Source organism: Hyalella azteca, unplaced genomic scaffold (assembly GCF_000764305.2).
Source record: "Hyalella azteca isolate HAZT.00-mixed unplaced genomic scaffold, Hazt_2.0.2 contig2994, whole genome shotgun sequence".
Taxonomy (NCBI): domain Eukaryota; kingdom Metazoa; phylum Arthropoda; class Malacostraca; order Amphipoda; family Hyalellidae; genus Hyalella; species Hyalella azteca.
Genome location: NW_025933250.1, coordinates 26,586 through 46,953, shown reverse-complemented (window position 1 = coordinate 46,953; position 20,368 = coordinate 26,586). Strand labels below are relative to the sequence as shown.

The window sequence follows — 20,368 nt, the reverse complement described above, 5'->3', positions numbered from 1 at the left end:
TCACTGCTACCCATTCACGTCTCAGACCTATGGCTCGATACGTAGTATTTCGCAGCTGCCATCCATTTCATGTCATCCGTGTCGTTACTTATTGAAAAAGGTGTAATTAAATATTCTTCGTGTTGCATCACAATTCCTCTGAATGACATGAAAATGCATAATATTATTTGAATGTAAATTTATTAATGTTTACCTCACCGGATGTTCAATATCATTTCGTATTTTTAACAAGTTAATAGACAACATCCATATTGAGATATCTCCAAAGGATTTACGAGCTGATAAAATTCAATTAATAACCATATGAATCGGATAAAGAAAAGATTTTGAACAACAATAATGAAGATGGCGAATTCGTTTGATTTGTTAGAAAATAATTGCAACTCACTTTTCAATCATTGGGATCCTGCATTGTGAGTATTTCAGACAAAATATTATCTGATCACGCTGGAGAGCACATACAGTGTATATTGCATCGTACACGTAAAATGGTATTTATTATGAAATCAAACATAAAAAGTATGTATTTTAAATAATCATGTATTACTGGAGCCGCGAATGCATTATAGCTGCTAGGTTGGATGTGAGTAAATCAGATTTTAGAGTATAGGTTTTATAGACAATAAATATTACATGTCTTCATATTTTATTTACTTGTCTCATTCGAATCTGGTAATGATATTCCAGTTTTATATATGAAACGATTGCTGATTGAACGTAAACTCGACCCACACAATTACGGATGACCATTTATAATACATCTCGTAATCTAAAAATTCAAATTCCGTAATCTGGATTTATCTGAAGCACGAATAAGGCAATAGAGTTACAAACAATCACAAATGGGGCCCAGACTGCAGGTCATATTATTCATAACCACATTTCAAGTTCACCCAGAAAACTCAGCTTTAAATGCGGTCGCAGTCTTCTCATTACATACAACTGGTGTAATTTAAATCTAATTCAAGGTTGCTGCGGACACTATAGACTGAGGTCTGTTGTATAATGGTGATAGGGGTGAGCCAAAAGTGACCTCTTGTAGTGGTGGTATGGCAATGTCACCCGAAGCTCGTTAGGAGGCAAGTCGGAATGTGGCACAGCAGTAATGGAATGTTTACCATAAGCTGGGTAATGTTGATTGCCAGGGCTATTGTGATGCTGGTTCTGGTGCGGTCAAGCTATTGCGTGCGCAATTGTGCATGGCATCGAAATCCAGGCGGCATAGATGGTGAAATAGTTCGATATTTTGTCAATTTTTGTCAACATATGGCAAGAGGGTTGAATCCTGTATGTTTTTTAGAAAATACTGAGGGTTAACTTGAGAAGACTCTCGATTCATTGGAATAAAATTCCAATCAATGTATGTGTTTAATAATTAATGTAAAAAATATGATAAAATAATATGTATTGCAGTTTTTTGGCATATTTGGCTTGTTGGGTCATTCACTACGCAATATTAATGTTAGTACAAATTAACTTAAGATTTAAATTCCTAATTATTCTGAGAATTCTGATCTCTTATCACGTTACAATTCCAGTAATGTTCATGAAATGATAAAGAATCTAAAAAGCAACTGGAATATTGGCAAAAACTTGCCACAGTTCAATTATAACATTTTAGCCTCCCTGCAGCGCCACGTATTTATCTCAGCACTTTAGCCTCCCTGCAGCGCCACGTATTTATCTCAACACTTTAGCCTCCCTGCAGCGCCACGTATTTATCTCAACACTTTAGCCTCCCAGCAGCGCCACGTATCCTTTTCTTCTCAGTGTGCGAGCCTCATCGCTGTAATGGCATGCGCGAGGGCAGAAGAATGAGGCGAAGTTCAAATAATCCCCCGAGGAGATCCTGTTCTATTTTCATGTAATCTTCGAAGAAGCCCTGCGTCATATTAAGAACTTGAATTTTGGACGATGGATCGAATGTAATTAGCAATTGCGATCTAAAAATAAATAAGTTTCCAGTTGGAGTTCATATATTTGCTGCAATACAGCTGTAATAATTCAAGGTAGAGAATGGTACATGTTCTTAGTGAATTAGGATAGCGGAAATTTTTTCATCAATTATGAGAAATGANGTTCATATATTTGCTGCAATACAGCTGTAATAATTCAAGGTAGAGAATGGTTCATGTTCATAGTGTCTTTGGATAGCGGAAATTTTTTCATCAATTATGAGAAATGAAAACATGTTACTAGAATTTTGACCGCCGTTAATGATTCCTGGCATCAACCGAGATGACTCATTCTTATATACTTATCAAGAAATTCAGCTTCTGACTTTGGCCATTTAACCCTCTACCGCCTCATGTCACTCTCCGGGAACATAACTTCATGTGTGTACAAATGACCGTAGCCAGTAAAGTGATGATCAATGGTATGATTGATAAAAATTGAACCGCTCAATTGAATCATGAAAATCGTGGCTCGCTTGCTTGCCACGAAAAATGTAAATGCCACTCATAACTCTACAGGAAACGTATTTGAATATCGTGTTTATTAATGCAAGACTTCCGCTGTGACACACACTTGTCACAGCGTTTCAAGTTTTGAGGTTTAAGGCTGTCTGGTGGCTGGGCTAAAGTTATTAGGTTTGTCTCCTAGGGAACACCGTGAGGTTTAAGGCTGTCTGGTGGCTGGGCTAAAGTTATTAGGTTTGTCTCCTAGGGAACACCGTGAGGTTTAAGGCTGCCTGGTGGCTGGGCTAAAGTTATCAGGTTTGTCTCCTAGGGAACACCATAAGGTTTAATGCTGTCTGTGCTAGAGTTATCAGAGTTGTCTCCTAGCGAACACCGTGAGGTTTAATGCTGTCTGGGCTAGATGAGCAATAAATCAATAAATCTATTGCTAAAAATGAGCACTAAATAGAATCATAAATAATGTTTAAAATAATCAATAATGAAAGTTTTAGTAGTCTTCAACTGAGCACAAATTTAAAATTTCGTCTGTTAACTATTTTGTTTATATTAACTAGTCGAATTAATATTTTATTTCAAATCAAATCGATTCCGGAAACATTGAAAAGTTAGCCACTCTTAATCCATACTGTTACGGGATGATAACGTTTCCGAGCCAAGCATTCCAGAAATAAAAACAGTATAATCGAAGAAGCAATAGAATGGATTCAGAAAGAATAAGACTGGCAACATTCCACCTGTTAGATTGATGCCTAACTATTATTGAGGTGCAACGCAAGTGGCAAAACTAGCTAACTATATTATTTCACAATCTTCGGCAGTGCGCTAAGGGAAGTCTATTTAATATAATATATGACTGAAATGTTGAGCATAAGCAAGAATCCGATTGATTATGTTATACGATAAGAATCTAATTTGCACATTCGTTTTGGCGTTAGGCCTATGCTGCTAAACGGATAACGAATCTGGAGCATCACTTTGATAAACCAGCTGCTGCCTCGCGTCATGGGGCAAGATGTTCAATTAAATATAGAATTTTAATCACTGCGGTTGCTTCGTGCTCCGAAAATGTCGGTGAAAACTCTTTTTAAGTCGCTGAAATGCATGACTGACGCACCTTAGATAATTCATAAGAAATTTCCAGGATGAAATTTCCAATCATGCCGGAGCTTAATTAATATCTTATGACAATACCACGCAGGATGCAGCTGGTCGCATCAGCACTTGTGTCGTCTGACTTCGATTGAAACGATCTATTAGGCCTAGCAGCAGAGAAAAGGCCCCCATTAAGCTCAAGCACTCTAGCACCATTAAAACCGTTTCTAGTCATCATGTGGTCTTCGAACCCTACAAATCATAGTTCTTAGTTCTTACCTGTATAAGATGGTTTTTAGTGATCAGGCATGTGCGTTTTCTGACGAGTGGTGACTTGATCTTGTGTGCCATTGAAGGTAGTTCTTTGCACTTCTGCAGATATGGCTTCTGTGTGGTTATTTATAGTCCCGCTGGTCTTTACGGCATGCAGTTCAGAAGAAACTTCTGGCCGAGATACAAATCCAGTGAATGACCCGCTGTCTTCATTTCCATCGAACCAACTTCCGAGCTCTGGGAATATCAGTGGTGAGTCTGCATTTGACTAGGTATACACTATACAGTGACGTTCCTTATTCTTTTAGTTGGAGTTATAGAAGATCCTATGTCATAATGTCTATGTGTTTAGAAATGGACAATCACCCTATTAAAGACAGTAGCTATGCCTATTGAAGAAAGTAGGTATAATTTTTCTGGACCCCCACACTCGATTAAAATGAAAGTGCGTTTGCAGTACCATTGATAGGAGCAATATTTATCAGTCCAAGCCTAAAAATTATTTCACCCACTTAGGTTCAAACTTGGGAGTTAGCTTCAAACCGAAATGTTATTGGCTTTTGCGTTCACCCTAAAGTCTAAACTATGCAGGTGCCGATTCGTGGACGATAAATACGGAGAGGTTTGGGGCTCCACTGGTATTTCAATTCATACGTTGTGAATATCATTGCTGACCTAGTGACCTTACTTTTTGCTGACTGCTTTCAGGATGCGCAAGCGGCTCCTGCGTGCTGTTCAGAGAATGTCCAATGGCCATGGAAATGTTTGGAAATTCAAGAGGGACTGGCATGTTAGGACCTAATATTTGTAATGCCGGTGGAGCAGCTGGTGTGAGTAGTTGTACACTAAAGCTTCGGCAAAAAAGCAAACGTTTTTATTTCATTGGATCAGTGATAACGTTAATTACGTTTTAAGTTTCTGTGACATATTGGATAACAGCTTTGGATCCACATGGTCATGATGGTCTAGGTCCGAACGCTTCCAATATGTTTGAAGGTTTCCAGACTCCAGTATTTCCCTAACTATACAATCTAATCAAAGTTGACCATCGTGGAACGAGATTCAGTAGAATTTCACGAACGAAACTGTTCATGAGATCTGCATTGAGCTCACAAATTTGAATTAGTTCGATCAAAATACTGATGCGGGAGTATTTACCGATGCGGGAGTTGCGTCTCAGCAGGAGTATTTTTTCAGGTGTGTTGCCAAAATCTAACGTTAAACGCCGCTACTCGCTCCGGTGTGGTCGAGGAGGATGCAACTTCAAGGATACCTGCGCTTTGTGGATTGTCGTTGGCTGCGAGGATCACTCGGGGCCGCAACGTCAGCCTCGGAGAGTACCCATGGATGGCCGTTTTACTGCAGCAATCTCGTAAGCGGCAATAAACGCTGTTGCTCGTGGAGCAGTAATCTCATGCAGCAGTTCTAGAAATGGTGTTTTATAGAGGACGCCTTTAATTGCAGTGGTATTAGGTTCGCGTCAGTTCTCGAGTAATTGATATTTTCCGTTGCAACAGTTCCATCTTCTCCCCGCTTGATCATGGAACTACAGGCCAACAGTTAACATATTTCTCAAGGACTTTCCTGCGAATTCCACAATTTTACTGTCAGCTTATTGGTTAACTGATTACAAGCTCTGCATTGAGAACACGTTTTCAGCAAAAGAGAATTCAGTCGAGTTGGCGACAAGTGCATCTGTCCCGACGCTGCGGTCTCTAAAATTTTCACATAACTCCCTAAAGACAAAGATTGTAAGTTCCAAATCCGATCAACGATGTTATTTTCTCCGAGATGACATTTGTTTCGTGCCGCAATTTTTTATTGGCTTCCCAGACCCTGCAATGTATAAGAAATGAATGATTGATAGCTTTTTATTTTATTAGAAAAATCTTTTTTTCCGGTTGGCTTTTACCTGTTTTCGCCGGTTTTTTTTTTTTTGAACGTCTGGCAACTGGGTTACCAGACTCTCTATTGTTCTGGACAAATTGCCCGATTTATTTTTTTAATCCATTGGCCGGCGAATATTTATGATAAAGGTACTCTCCTAATAAAACTAAAAAAAATGGAATTTTTACACAGGAACCTACAAATATGCTTGTATATTGAGTTATTAGCCTTTTTGGCCTTTTTTGTTCGCGGACTTGGCCGTTTTTTAATTTATCTGGCAACCCTGAATTATGTACCACTACGTCCTGGAGGAATACACTTCCTGGTACGCATATGTACCACTTCGGAGTCAACGTGTTGAGTGCTCATCATATGTCTCGATTATTTCTTTTATTTTTTCAGCCCGCACTGGGACATTTTTCCATTGTGGCGGATCTCTGATAAACAGTCGCTACGTTCTGACAGCCGCTCACTGCGTGGATGAAGTTCGCCTCCCTCGAGGATATTCGCTGTGAGTGGTAAACTTCCTTCGTGTTACTAAGTTCAAAATCTTGACGCGTTTACAAAATGTCACTCGAATGTTTTTACGGTTCTCAACTTTTCATGTACCTCGGCACTTCTCGAGAAGAAGCATCGGCATTTTAATTATTGAAATCAGCTTGATTTCATCGAATGCACTTTCTATTTTTACAATTCCTTTATTAAAAATTTACGAACGCCAGCAACTTACTGGTCTTTGTTGGCTTACCGCAATAATACGTAAAGATTACTGTATACATTTCAAACCTCGTTCAGGAAACGAGGTTTCCTCGTTTCAGGACTTCATTGAATTATGAAACGTTGTATCCATCACAATTGTTGAATGAATTTCGTCACTTCGTAGGACAGCTACGGCCGTCTTGGTAGTACGGCTATATATATATCGTCTAATCACGATTAGAGTGCTTAAATTTTCCTTATTATAATTATTTGATTACGTATACATTTTCGAGATCATTATCGACGAAATTATTATATATTAAATTAATTTGGCGAATATAGCGAATGCCCAGAGCGCTATAAAAGAAGCACAACACGTGCTCTCATCCAACGAGCCTTCGAAACCTGCTAGTCTGAAAATGACTTGAATACGGAGCTGAGAAATTGCAAGAGAATCCTGGTCAATAACGGATTTACCATTAGAACCATCGACACAGAAATTTCGAAACCTCGAATGTACCAAAACAGACTCAACCATGAACCAGAGACTGACGCAAACGTTACAACCATCTACTATGAGAACCAAATGACCAGCGGATATAAAGCAGATGAACGGATTCTTCATTCTATCGTTCACAACATCGTGAACGTAACTAATAATAAAATTAAATTACTGATTTATTAAAAAAACAAGAAAATACAGAATCTTGTAATGAACAATAACCCCTGCAAAAAAACGGGAGTTTTTCAAGAGACCAATGTAGTCTATAAATTTTTTTGCAATAGAGAAGGTTGTAGACTTCTCCCCAATATGGACTACATCGGGCTCACAACTACGACATTAAACCGACGTCTCACGTGCCACCTTCAGTCTGGTGGACCAATTAACCACCTGATGGAAGCCCACAACGAGACCATAACTCGTACGGTGCTGGAGGAGTGCACCAGCGTCGTCATGAGATGCCCCGACTCCAACCGACTCGCGATAGCTGAGGCCCTCATCATTGAGGATAGGACCCCAGCCATCAACCTTCAAACTACTGGATTTGTCAGAACATTGAGACTGTTTTCGGTGTAATTTTTGGTGCTTTAATTCTTGATTATTTTTGTCATTTAGACAATTTTGATTGAGTAGTATCCTATTTACTTGATTTTGTACTTGTGTCAACCCAAATTCCATCACTCAATGCACCTTTTAACTTGATAATGAATGATAGAAACATTCGAAACGTCGTTAAAGAAATAAAAATGCCCTTCGGTAATCTGATTTTCGATTTACCCGTGCAAACGAAAAATCTTATTCGATCTATTGAAAAAACTAATAAGAAAATTGTCAATAAAACGAATTCTCTGGTCTTCAATGAAACCTGCTTTAAAGAACAAATTTTGCCAACATTTACTAATAAATTAATTTACTGCATAATTGTAATAGAACTAGATTTCGTGATAATTGTCTTCCCTTGTATTTTTCAGTTCGGTTTCACTTGGCGATCACGTTCTCAATACAGACCCTGACTGTGCCTCCTCCACATGCGCGCCGAACGCGATCAGGATTGCAGTTGAAAGCATCATCGTTCATCCAGAGTATAAAGGACTGATCAACGATATTGCGTTACTGCGCCTCAGCCGACCCGTAACTTTAAGCGGTAATTATCAAAGTCGAAATAATCGCTCGTTAATAGGATTTCAAATTTGATAGAGATCGTTCGGTAAGTTATGAACAGTAACGCAATTATTAAGAAATTTTCGCATTGTTTTTCTCACGACAGAATACATCATCCCCATCTGCTTGAGAGGCTTAAGACAAACTGAAGCTCTCACGACAGGAAAATTGACCGTTGCGGGCTGGGGTTCGGACGGCACACGATCGACCACTAACATCTTGAATGCCGCCAGCCTGCCCATCGTTAGCCCTTCTGTATGCCGTAGCCTTTACTCCTCAGCATTTAATGTGGACGGCAGGCAGGTGAGAGTCAACCTGTAAAGAAAACATCAAATAAAAATGCAATATACTAATTTAACTTTTTGTTGAAACGAGGCATTAGCAGAAATTTTCTATAACATATTAATTTTTGGCTGTTTGTCACTTGATACCTTCCATTGTTATTGAGAAATCTGTGGGAAATAATTATGGTGAGCATATTCGTTAAAGTTATATTACACAAAATTTATCAGCGAATTTTGTCCCTCTACATTGAAACTTCTCCACCTACAAATTTTTTGAAGAATAGTTTCCATCAGGAAATGTGTATTTGGGTTCAATTTGAAACGAAATGCATACCAGATGCCTGTATTTATGCCACTTCGTTTCCGAATCTCCTGTATCTACACGACACCTTACCTCGAGCAGCTCTGCCTGGGCAGCGAGCAAGGGATGGACTCTTGTACCGGTGACTCGGGCGGCCCTGCCTTCGCGTTTGACAGCTCTGGCCGCGCCGTGCAGCTGGGACTAGTTTCGTTCGGCCCGACGGTCGCTTGCGGCCAAGTGGCCGCTGTCTACACTCACGTGCCTTATTATCTTGACTCATTTATAACGCCTAATATAAAAACTTGAGGCCAGTTCCCGTGCTAGGACAGAACATCGAAATGTTCGTTTACCTCTCCAAGTTTTTTTGAAGCTATGATCGTACTCGAAGTTCTTGGTTAGGTAAACCTAATGTAGTTATTAGGTTTGAAGCTCTATGTATCGACACTTCAAAAGAAGTTTTTTTTTTACTTCTTTGGATATTGATGCATTTAGTGATGTCGCAGAATATTATGTTCAAAAATATTATAATGATTGGATTCATCAAATGATGAATGAAGCTGTGAAACTGCTTAGCGAAATGTGGAATAATGTGGAGTTGACCCACAGGTGTCTTATTCTACCTTCATTATACGGAATATTGGTTTGGGGGCTCGGTTGCCGAATTACTAATGAAACAATTGCTCTAGCTTCACAATTTACTCGTTTATCAAGGAATTATTTGAAGGCTATTACAGGTTAAATGGCTATCTAGCGTGGTAAACCCTTGGGGATTGATTTTAGGAGGACTTCAACCGAGTTCAGTAAGGGAGCACAGCACAGAGGACAGGTTATGAGGAGGGACTGACTTTCTCCATCTCGGCGCAAGTTTAGGATCCATTTGAACGAATAGGTGTTGATGGCGGAACGAGCGAACTTGAGATTTGAAATTATCAGCCGAATTATCATCTTAATTGGATATCGAAACGCTCTTCCAAAGGATATTTTGTTCCTTTTGTACCATTGGATGTAGTGCGTGACCAACTTTCCTGGTTGCATTAAGACTTGCTTGGGTCACAAAATGAGAATCTGAATTTACTTGAATTAATGAAATTTGCGATTCCAAATCACTAGTGAAGGAGTGGTAATAAAACTCACCGGATTCTTCGATCACTTGCTAACGAATGGTTAGACTTGACTTTATGCTCACAATTCAAAACCGTTCGCGTGATATAATGATGTAAAAACGGAGGACAAAGGCTAATTTTGCAATCTTAGTTCCAACGTTATACCTAGTCGAATTTTATTGCTCGACATACTCTAAATTAAGACTTCATTGACTGCTGCCATGTTTCGCTCCCTAGGCCTCCTGCAGTTGAATCTTCATAATGCGGTAATTATGCGAGATGATGTCGTTCCTAGTTACTAAAGACTGGATGAATACACGAAATAAGCTGGCATGATCTTGAATAGATTCGACTTCATACTGATTCACTATTTCAAAGATGGCGAGGGATCCGCGTAAATAACTTACAGCAAATCAAAGCGTCAAATACGACTCGGCCACATATTGAATGACGAATCCTACATCAGTTGGTCTCCTATGCATGGTTGAAATGCAACAAATTTCAAATCAAGATTCCGATTAATGAGGAGTTTCAGAACGATTTTTTATTTGAAACCTAATGTCGTAGTGGATGCAACAACAAATTGATCCATATATTACATTCGTAATATAAAGAAATACTTAACTTTAACATTATGTATGAGAATAGCAAGTTAGAGGAAATTGCAGGTTGGAAGAATAAATGTACGAACCGTTTTATTATTAAAATTTGATTTACCTCCTCTTGTCAATTGTTATTGCCTGATAGCTGTATCAATTTTCGGTAAGATCATTCAGGAACGTATCCCGTTTAAACTTCTCGATGCTTCCCATCAGGCAACACTTTTCCCAGTTTTTCGTAAATTCGGACAGGAGATTGTTGAAGCCACCTAGTCGGAGATTTGGATATGAGGTGCTTGAATCCAAGTCTTAACTCGTATATTCAACTCGAAACGATATACAATTATCGATATACAATTATAATTATATTCGTATTATTTGACTGGAATAATGTGCATGTGATTTTAGGTTATGGGACGTGATAAGGATGCGAAATTAAATTTTTGTGCAAAAGCTGCTGTTTGTCCCATTCCGCCGGAGTTGAAAGCTCAACGTTTTAATCGAGCCAGTAAGCTTCGACGTCAATTGTTGTTAGACTTGATCATGTTTATTCGTTACTAAGTGAGTGTGTAAATTTGTGCCAGGATAATGCAGCACAACTGATCCGTTGACTAACTTTAATCAATCGGGCTGACAGGAATTTGAATAATAAGCAGTTGGTTGGTAAAGAAGCAGTTTATGTGTGCCCAAGAAACGTGAATGTGTTAGTTCATCACAGCTTACTCAAATAATTGAATTTACTATAGTTTTTGGATGTGGAAGCAATTATTGAGTTCATATTTTTCCTACCACAGTTAAGCCATTCTCATCATTATGGCCCTGATGAAAAACACGACTGGTGCGGTGTTATTAATCCTTTCATATGTGGTCTACGGGGTCGCAGCTCGTAACCCGCCAAATGATAGTAAGTCTAACTACCGTTAATTATTCAAATAATCGAAGTACACATGTTGGTAACTGCTGTCGTTGATGCTGTAGCATTGAAATCTGAGAGTTCACTGATTCAAATAATGGAAGAAATAACAATTTACAGAATTTTAATTTAACCAACCTTATAAAGTTAGTTTACACAAAATAAGGAATTAACCGAAATTTTTGAGATAAACATTACCAATGTCGCGTCTCAGTATGCGTAAACGTAAACAGGATTGATGACTTGACCAGAGTTAGATCATTAGTAGGTAGCACATTTGTTCCGCGACTGTGATGAAACTGGTCGTTGTTTTGACCGCATCAAAATTGTTGTGCTGCAGAAAAATTTCAAAAAATCCATGATTCACGGTTATGATTTGATGTATTGGTGCCGCCTATAGCCAGAAAGCGTCTTTAAGCCTTGATGAATTTGAAATAATATTCCATTGAGTACGTTCTTTCAATACGTTAAAAAGAGGGCGAACATTTATTCACGTATGACCTACACCAGTACACCCTTATCTAACTTTTCAATGGCTCCATATAAATTTTGTCATTAACGTTAAAAAATTATCAAACCCGTGAATTATGTAAGCCGCATCAATCTTGGAACGATTTATTAAGGAAGGATTTATGAGTTAAAAAGTGACCAGGAGCAAGTGGAGAATATAACTAATGCTTCCACATTCAAGCCAAACGCCGAAGTCTAGTGGTGGAGACACAAGACAGGCGAGCAAGTCGACTACGCCTGCTAGAGTCATATCTTAATCTAGAGCCGACATGTGCTTTTAACAAACATGGGAAACTAGTTGGTTTTAATCGACACGTATTATTGATCTGCGACTAAGGAGAGAGAACCGTGTAGGAGTACTACGACAGACGAGCCAGAAATTGACTGTAAAAGATTTAGTGGAAGTCATTTTAGTGTTTACCATTTTTGGCTAAGGTGGTTGGTTTTTTAATGTTGCTGGATGCCATTCACATGTGATATAGATGCCACCGCTCTCGATTTATTCCAGATGTTGGTCTCTGTTCCTGTCACGAGGCGGCGTGCGTGCCGTTGAGTCAGTGTCCTCGTCTGCAAAGCTTGGCCAAAAGTCGTGATATAGAGTACACGATCTGCGAGAAGACCGGCGCTTCCAAGGTTAAGGAAATGAAATAAAAATTTCAGTAATTGTCAAACTGTAAACTCTAACTTCAAGGATTATTTCTGTTCGACGTTTCTCCAATGACGCACGTTTCATCGGTAATAATGAATTCATCAGTAATTCATAACTCAAATAACTGAAGAAATGAATGAGTAATGTAACTCGGCCATGAGGACGTGTTTTCATTAATAATCGATGCTACTACAGCTTTCATAGGTTCTATAGCAACAGAGGACATGACGAGAAGTGCACTATGCGTACATTTTAATTAAGGAGAAGCAATCGCGAATTGTCGGGTTAGTTCATCGTTGTGCACGATGAAATATGGATAGCCTCATGAAGTTTCGCCTATTATTTATCAAGCATAAAGCGCTCAAATAGTTACTCAACTTTCCATTTATTTCGAGCAGTTTCATTGATTTTAGATTCGGATGAAAATGTTAACATTTCCCAACCGTTCAGAAAATATAATTAATATGTAAAACAAGTTTTCATTTTTCAGAAATATTGCTGCCTGCCATCCAATGTTTGCTCGAAATTAGATCATCGAATTTCAGAAAACCAAGTTAGCACCGTTGGAAATGATGCAAAAACTGTGGCTGCAAATGCCTTACCTATCACCGAAGAGACGAATGTTTGGGTTAAGACGACGGAAGAAAACGACGGAGTATTTGCCGTAGAAAACTATTCAGATGCTGACACAACGAAGCTGAATGCCGGCGCCTTCTCGACGGAGCCGAATGTCCGCGCCTACTCGACGGAGCCGAATGTCCGCGCCTACTCGACGGAGCCGAATGTCCGCGCCTACTCGACGGAGCCGAATGTCCGCGCCCACTCGCCGGAGCCGAATGTCCGCGCCCACTCGCCGGAGCCGAATGTCCGCGCCTACTCGACGGAGCCGAATGTCCGCGCNTTCGTGTATTAGGTTTGAAAAAGAGCGTGTATCTAGATACTAAATTACTTAAAGAACCTTAATGGTAAACTGGAAACATTCGTGTAGTCAAGCACCTATGCACCTTACAGCACAGCTCTTACAGTGAATGCAACTTTCGTTGCAATTCGAATGTTATTATTGCACATTTTTCTCATATTCAACGATATTCATAGTCGTTGCAATTCGAATGTTATTATTGAACATTTCCCTCATATTCAACGATATTCACAGTCATCTTGTTTTAATAAGTGATAATAATTTGAGTTGTAGTTAATTGCGTTTTCTTTCCAGATATCAAATCGAATTAGGACGGCCGGATAAGACGACACAATTTCCCTCAATCGTCATCAGGGCCCAAGATTTGTCCATAGTAGAATATCCCGCGTTCCAGCTCAAGCCTCGCATAGAACACGACATTGCTCTGGTTGTAATGAGAAATCCAGTCTCTACAAACGGTGAGAGTTAGATTAATTTCCTCAAAGGAAGTTGCTGTTAAAGAATTATAATTTTTCTTAAATTTATAACATGCGATAAACGCTACAAACACTTTTTTCCTGAATTGAGCTATAAATTGAAATGGATTATATATGTTACATTTATCATGTGTGCATGTTTTTAATCAATGGCATTAGACTAATATTGGTGTTTTTTAGTTCCTAACATAAAGGCACTGAGGCTGCTCCCAGATTCTTTTACAACTTGGAGCCTGACGAATCAGGTCGGGCGGGTTGCAGGATGGGGAAGTACTGGAACAGTCGTCTCGAGCGAAATCTTGTACCAAACTACGATGACAATCGACAACAGATTTTGCCAGGGCCTGTCGGTTTTTAATCCCGATTCTCAGGTACTCAAGAAAACGACAATGCTCAGCTTCCGAGCTTATGACAATAATGTTTTGGTGTCGTTCTAGCCTCGATGATACTGCATGCAAGGTTATATAATGAAATAGCTGGAAAATATTCAGATTTTTTTTCTGTTTACATCACTGGATGAAAACAGACGAAGTTTATCGTTCAGATTGATATCGAATAGGAATGAAACGTTTTCTGAAGAGCTCGCATAAGATCAGTGTATGATCGATCAGTCCACAGGTGAAAAGAATAATGTCACCATGTAGACAATTTATCATCAAATTCGCTTTTTCTCTGCAGCTTTGCCTCATGGGAGTGAGCGGAAGCGATATTTGCAGCGGAGACTCAGGCACGCCGCTGTCACTTGACGCTGGAGGATTCCGCTACTTAGTAGGAGTCATTTCCCGGAATTTAGATTGCTCTGGTAGGAATCCGACTTTTGCAGGCTTCGTGAGTTACTACTACAAGTGGATCGTTGATACTATTGCTGAATACGGTGGTAGTAACGATGCTCAGTACGGAGTATAAATCATTAGATTGTAAGTGCAGCTGTTTTTGCCAAACGGTAAAGGAGTTCTATATTCCGTTTGGCCTTTTTGAAGAATGAAATAACGATTTACGAATTCATGTTTGATTGATTCCTTTATACAATTTCAGTAAAATTTCATGAATTGGAATATCGTGCGACGGTTTGCGACTGTCTGTTCGATTCAAATTTCGTTACATACAGTAATTGCTCCTGTTATAAAATCAGTAGCATTGGAAACTCATCAAAGAGGTTGGTAGATGAGAGTGGGAGCACGATTTCTTTGTCGTGCTCATTCATCTAGTATCATTTGTACATTGGATCCATTTTATATGAAAAAATTACTTGTTTACTGGATTCACACTGAGCGTTATTAGGAAGAAAGTGCAGCAAATGAAAGCATTAGGGACGTCTTAACTCTCCTTATCAAGTTGCAAAGAACGCTTGTCCACCTTGCTCCCAATATCGTAAAATCCTCTGAAATTCGACTTTCAAGTAGAAAAATGTCTCCATCTCTGACCTAGCGGGNGAGCAGCCGTTGCCGAGTTATGATGGAAAAAGTAAAAAAGTACCCCCCATTGCAGCGATTCCTAATATATAAGCAAAGGCTGTGAAGACATCAATGTCAATACGCGGACTGAGAGCGCGGGTAAAAGCCGGGGGGACCCCACATTTACGTACAGCAGCAACGAGCGAAAAACTTGTCTTCGATTGAGCATTCAAAGTGCATCATCTTACTAATATTAAAAATTTCCATAATTTGAAGCCCAACGAGAAAAATACTCTGACTCCAAATCCAAGACGTCCTACACTAATTATTTCGAACCTTGACTCTGGAATGAAACAATCTTTGGTTACAGTTTCGAATCTTCTTCCCTAACAGTTGTGCTTGGGTCAGGATCTTCACATATTACTTGGATCAGCGTTAAACATCATTTGGTAGAAAATAGAGACACAAATTTCAATTCAGTTCTCGCCATTTGTTGTTCCAAATCTTGGAAAATAGTCTTCTTCCACAAACGTTCGATCCTTGTCACATAAATTGAGATTAACTGGGAAGGGCGTTAGCCTCTTTTGCTAGACTACTGTGTAGAACGGAGCATATAAAAGAAAAACTAAAAAAAATTGCGATACATTAATCTTAGATAAAAGTAAGAGAGATATTGTTTTATTGGAACCTGCTATCAGAAGCGGCAATCATGTGATGTTACAGAAATCCCCTATGCCGCTTCATTTTTTTCATCATAGTAAGGCAGAATCACTGAACGCTTCACGGATCATGCTCTTCTATAAAAGCGTGAGCTTCGATTGTACTTTCTCCTGTTTGCCATATTGTGGCTTCAGCCGTGACCGTATTGTGGCTTCACCCGTGACCGTATTGTTGCTTCAGCCGTGACCGTATTGTGGCTTCAGCAGTGACCGTATTGTGGCTGCAGCCGTGACCGTATTGTGGCTGGAGCCGTGACCGTATTGTGGCTTCAGCAGTGACCGTATTGTGGCATCAGCCGTGACCGTATTGTGGCTTCAGCAGTGACCGTATTGTGGCTTCAGCCGTGACCGTATTGTGGCTTCAGCCGTGACCGTATTTTGGCTTCAGCAGTGACCGTATTGTGGCTGCAGCCGTGACCGTATTGTGGCTTCAGCCGTGACCGCATTATAGCTTAATTAATCTTGCTACCATATTGTTAAGCAAAGGCGGAGATCGTGATTTTTTACCTAATAACCTGTAAATTGTTGTTGCAATAAACGATACAAAATATTCGTTATATGTTTGCCACTCATAAATGAATAATATTATTCATCCCAGCATGATATAAAGAGCTAAATTCCAGATGTGATAGCATGTAACTTAATGCTATGCATCGTGAAGATGATAGAAAATCAGAAGAAATTAAATAATGACAATTAAGCAGAATATTTAGAAAATTAACTTAATTGTTAAAAATTTCGCTTCATAAACTGTTTCTCTACAGATACTATGGCTACGTATCTAATGTACAAGGTACGGTGCATTTTGGTAACGACAATTCTTATCTAGGAATCTGTGACAACTGATGCGGTAAAGAGCCCAATATTTTTCCGTTTTGAAAAACTTCATGTCATGTGTGTACAAATGACCGTAGCCAGTAGAGTGTGGAATGTAGATCAATGGTATGATTGATGAAAATTAAAGTGTTCAATTGAATCGTGAAAATCATGGCTCACTTGCTACTGTACAGCACTTGCCACGAAAAATGTAAATACCACTCATAACTGTACAGGAAACGTATTTGAATATCTTGTTTGTTAATGCAAGACTTCCGCTGTGACACACACTTGTCACAGCGTTTCAAGTTTTTAAAAACAGCTATCTGTGTGGCGACAGGATGGCTCTCCAACTTTCAAGATGCAACCACCGCAGAAACAAAAAGGATAAATCCTTACTTCTGAGTAGCTGCCCGATTCATTTCAATCTTTTGCATTTCGCTATTTAGGTAAGAAATCTAAATTACCCTTAATTCAGGAAAATCCCCAAGTCTAAAATAGCTACAGCGCGTCCTCTCGTATTTTTTTTTTCGTGGAAGCGGCAGAAGGAACGAGTTGGATCTTTGCGAAGTCAGAGTTGTCTCATGGGGAACACCGTGTGCTTTAATGATGTCTGGGCTAGAGTTATCAGGGTTGTCTCCTCGGCAACACCATGAGGTTTAAGGCTGTCTGGTGGCTGGGCTAAAGTTATTAGGTTTGTCTCCTAGGGAACACCGTGAGGTTTAAGGCTGTCTGGTGGCTGGGCTAATAACAGCAGTGCACATTTCGTATGTCCGCTAAGGTTCGGCAGTAAATACTGTCGGACGCTGGCAGTATTTACTGCCCTGTGTGAAAGGGGCCTTATTCCTCGCCCCTCATTGAGTTTGCCTTCACCGAGCCGCTGTCGTGGACTGACAGCTCAATAAATCACGTCTGTTTCCTCTGATATCTTCGCAACGCCTCCATTTAAACAGTTAATAAAAGGGATTTTCACTCCATGCTCGTTTCATGAGCATGCTCGTTCATAACTAGTTTTTGGTAGGAAAAATGTACAACAATGAGGCTGATCAAGAAAATTCAATGGAGAATAAAAATTATAGCCTATTGACATCTCGAAAAGTGTAAAAGTCGCAGACTTGATGAACATTTATATTCAAAGTTTCCTGAAAGTTCATCATAATTCTTCTAACACAACGTTTATATATTTTTTGTTAGTATCAACCGTTTGTGAATAATTAATTAGCTGGGTAAGCACGGACAAATCCATATCGCCATCTCTTTTACGAGTGGAGTAACAGCCTAATTTGAAAAGAAACGCGCAGGGAAGAGCCGAGCCTTATCGAAGCTTCGCGGGTCTCGATACCGGCGCTCTGAAAGCTCGTCTAAGTGGATGATGAGCCTCGTAATAGAGCGAAAAATAACATCATTGACAAATAAGCTTTTATTTTCCGATAATAAAGCATATTTGGTTCAGCTAGCGACGCCATTAAAAACCGATTATCGTTATGCCCCGCAGCAACGAATAATATCAATTTCGGTTCTGCATCGCGAAAATATTTTTTTTTACTTTATATATATACCTTGCGAAGACTTCATTTGTGACCAAATATGGTTCTGCGCGACCATGGAATGATTTAAAAATGTAACTGGTCCTGCTTAAGCCCTAGGATATAATTATGGTTCTGTTGTAGGATAACATTCAGTTCAAAACATAATGTATCTTATGCTAGCAGTGGGTGGTAAGCTTGATGCACTTGTCCTTTTTCCTCCATTCATCAATTAAATCATCCGACTAATTTCATTTCATTCTATATATATCATCACTCGTTTCTGAATTTCTCACTTTGCTATTATTTTGTTATCGGGCATGGAATCTTCAATAACTCTAGGTTTAACTACACGGGTCAGCTGTCACAAGCAGAACACTCAACTTGGTCTTCATTCTGTTCTCATATGATATCGCCAGAGCTGGGCAGCGCTACTTTGAAATGTAGCGGCGCTACCGCTACACCCACTAGATTGTAGCGAACGCTACTGCTACCTCTACAATAAAATGTAGCGCCGCTATATTAGCCGCTACAATGGCCAAAATTATATTTATTGTTCTGCAACTGGGATTTACTCATAAATATTTAATGAGAATAAGACATTTTTAAAACATATCAATGCAACTTTATTGCATTTAACCTAACCGAACTAGTACGGGTTAGATACAGTAAATAAATGTTACAGTTATTTTTATGTTTTACCTTCCCTACATGGATGTCTACTTTAATCTACCAATCTCAAAAATTATGTGCATATACATATAAAAAATCAGTCTTTCATTTGTATATATATGTGGATTATTTTTGAGATTGGTAGATTAAAGTAGACATCCATGTAGGGAAGGTGAAGCATAAAAATAACTGTGTAAAAATAACTGTAAGCAAACTGAAACATGAAAAAATACCTGTAAGTGGTAACTGGTAACAACTTATCAAGTAACAACTAACATGTTGACACTAGTAACAGGCTGAGGTTGACAACATTACACCGAAATCTTTCGTGCAGTTTTATTCTGAAATTTATATTATGTATGTATCATGCTGTTTTTGAAATAATATTTAATATTATTAAGTAAAATCTAAAGACTTTATCTATAAATGTAGCGGTAGTACTGTAGCGGCAAAACCTCGTATCGCTACTTAAATATGTTGCGGGCGCTACCGCTACCGCTACGTTGCCTTAAATGTAGCGCCGCTACCGCTACTGAAAATTTAGCGGCCGCTACGTGTAGCGCGCTACTGCCCACCTCTGGATATCGCTGAACTTCGGTGCACATCATACGCTGCCTGTTAATTTCATTGGCAAGCAACATTTTCTCCACCCATGTCCTATGGCAGTGGTACCATTGGAAAGAGCAGAATTCCAGCTTTCAGATGAGCACAAAAACCGAAAAACGCCAAAATTGAAAATTTTAGGGTAGCCGGTCCCCTTAAGAGGCGACACCGATGCGCTTGTGCAGTCGGCGCATGGGAAGTGGGAATTAAACGAGCGTTCACCATCCTCTGAAGCTCCAGTCGTGTTGTTAGGTACGCCTGGATCGAGTCGGAAGATACTGCTGAGGTGACATCCTCGTCTCCAATTTTTATCGAGTAAAATATTACTATGTACTGTCGAGCATACCAGAAATCTTGATCCTTTCGACATAGCATGCATATTGTTCGCCTGTTTAAATCAAATAGTTGTCTGTTCTCTAGTGGGGGAAAAAAAATTCGTCGTGCAGGTATATTTATTCAACAAGCACTTGTAGGAACAAAATAGTAAGTACACGTGTACAGTATGAGCGATGCCTAAAACATGCATCACATAAATGCCGTGAAACGTAACTGCAACGAAGTAATTATATACAACACGTGATATGTAACGACGCAGGACTTCAAATGAGTTCGGCTAGTGAAAGAATATCTGATAAATGTCACCACAGCTTGAAATTGACACTGAAATGATTCATTTTGGTCTTCAGAGCTAAATCTTCCTCCAAGATTAAATATCGCAGAACGCCTAAAATAACTTCAGACTCTTGCAAATGAAGTTCGAGCTGCACGATTTATGGTTGGGAACTTTTTCGAAAGTTACGGCCTTATAGCAGTTTTCATCAAAAAATGGAATATCCGACTAAGCCAAATG

The 20,368-nt window shown here is 39.3% G+C and overlaps 3 protein-coding genes across 4 annotated transcripts; all 3 read left to right on the top strand.

Annotated features, from left to right (window-relative positions):
• The first annotated feature begins 3,129 nt into the window (after positions 1–3,129).
• On the top strand, positions 3,130–9,222 carry LOC108667754 (phenoloxidase-activating factor 3). Of its 2 annotated transcripts, XM_018154819.2 has the most exons (8): positions 3,130–3,247; positions 3,891–4,037; positions 4,494–4,615; positions 4,983–5,157; positions 6,075–6,183; positions 7,845–8,017; positions 8,141–8,337; positions 8,722–9,222. In XM_018154819.2, exons 2-8 carry the CDS (start codon positions 3,893–3,895, stop codon positions 8,923–8,925), a joined length of 1,125 nt encoding a protein of 374 aa, XP_018010308.1. In that variant the 5' UTR covers positions 3,130–3,247; positions 3,891–3,892; the 3' UTR covers positions 8,926–9,222. The 2 variants fall into 2 exon arrangements, with proteins under 2 accessions (XP_018010308.1, XP_047741711.1); XM_047885755.1 differs by lacking the exon at positions 3,130–3,247 and having other exon boundaries at positions 3,835–4,037.
• Positions 9,223–10,567: 1,345 nt separating this feature from the next.
• Positions 10,568–13,306, top strand: LOC108667753. The gene is made up of 4 exons (XM_018154818.2): positions 10,568–10,882; positions 11,116–11,225; positions 12,253–12,377; positions 12,884–13,306. The coding sequence occupies exons 2-4, from the start codon at positions 11,135–11,137 to the stop codon at positions 13,304–13,306; spliced, it is 639 nt and encodes a 212-aa protein (XP_018010307.1). The 5' UTR covers positions 10,568–10,882; positions 11,116–11,134.
• Positions 13,307–13,612: 306 nt separating this feature from the next.
• Positions 13,613–14,789, top strand: LOC108667755 (CLIP domain-containing serine protease 14D-like). The gene is made up of 3 exons (XM_018154820.2): positions 13,613–13,770; positions 13,969–14,159; positions 14,467–14,789. The coding sequence occupies exons 1-3, from the start codon at positions 13,746–13,748 to the stop codon at positions 14,692–14,694; spliced, it is 444 nt and encodes a 147-aa protein (XP_018010309.1). The 5' UTR covers positions 13,613–13,745; the 3' UTR covers positions 14,695–14,789.
• The last annotated feature ends 5,579 nt before the right edge of the window (positions 14,790–20,368 follow it).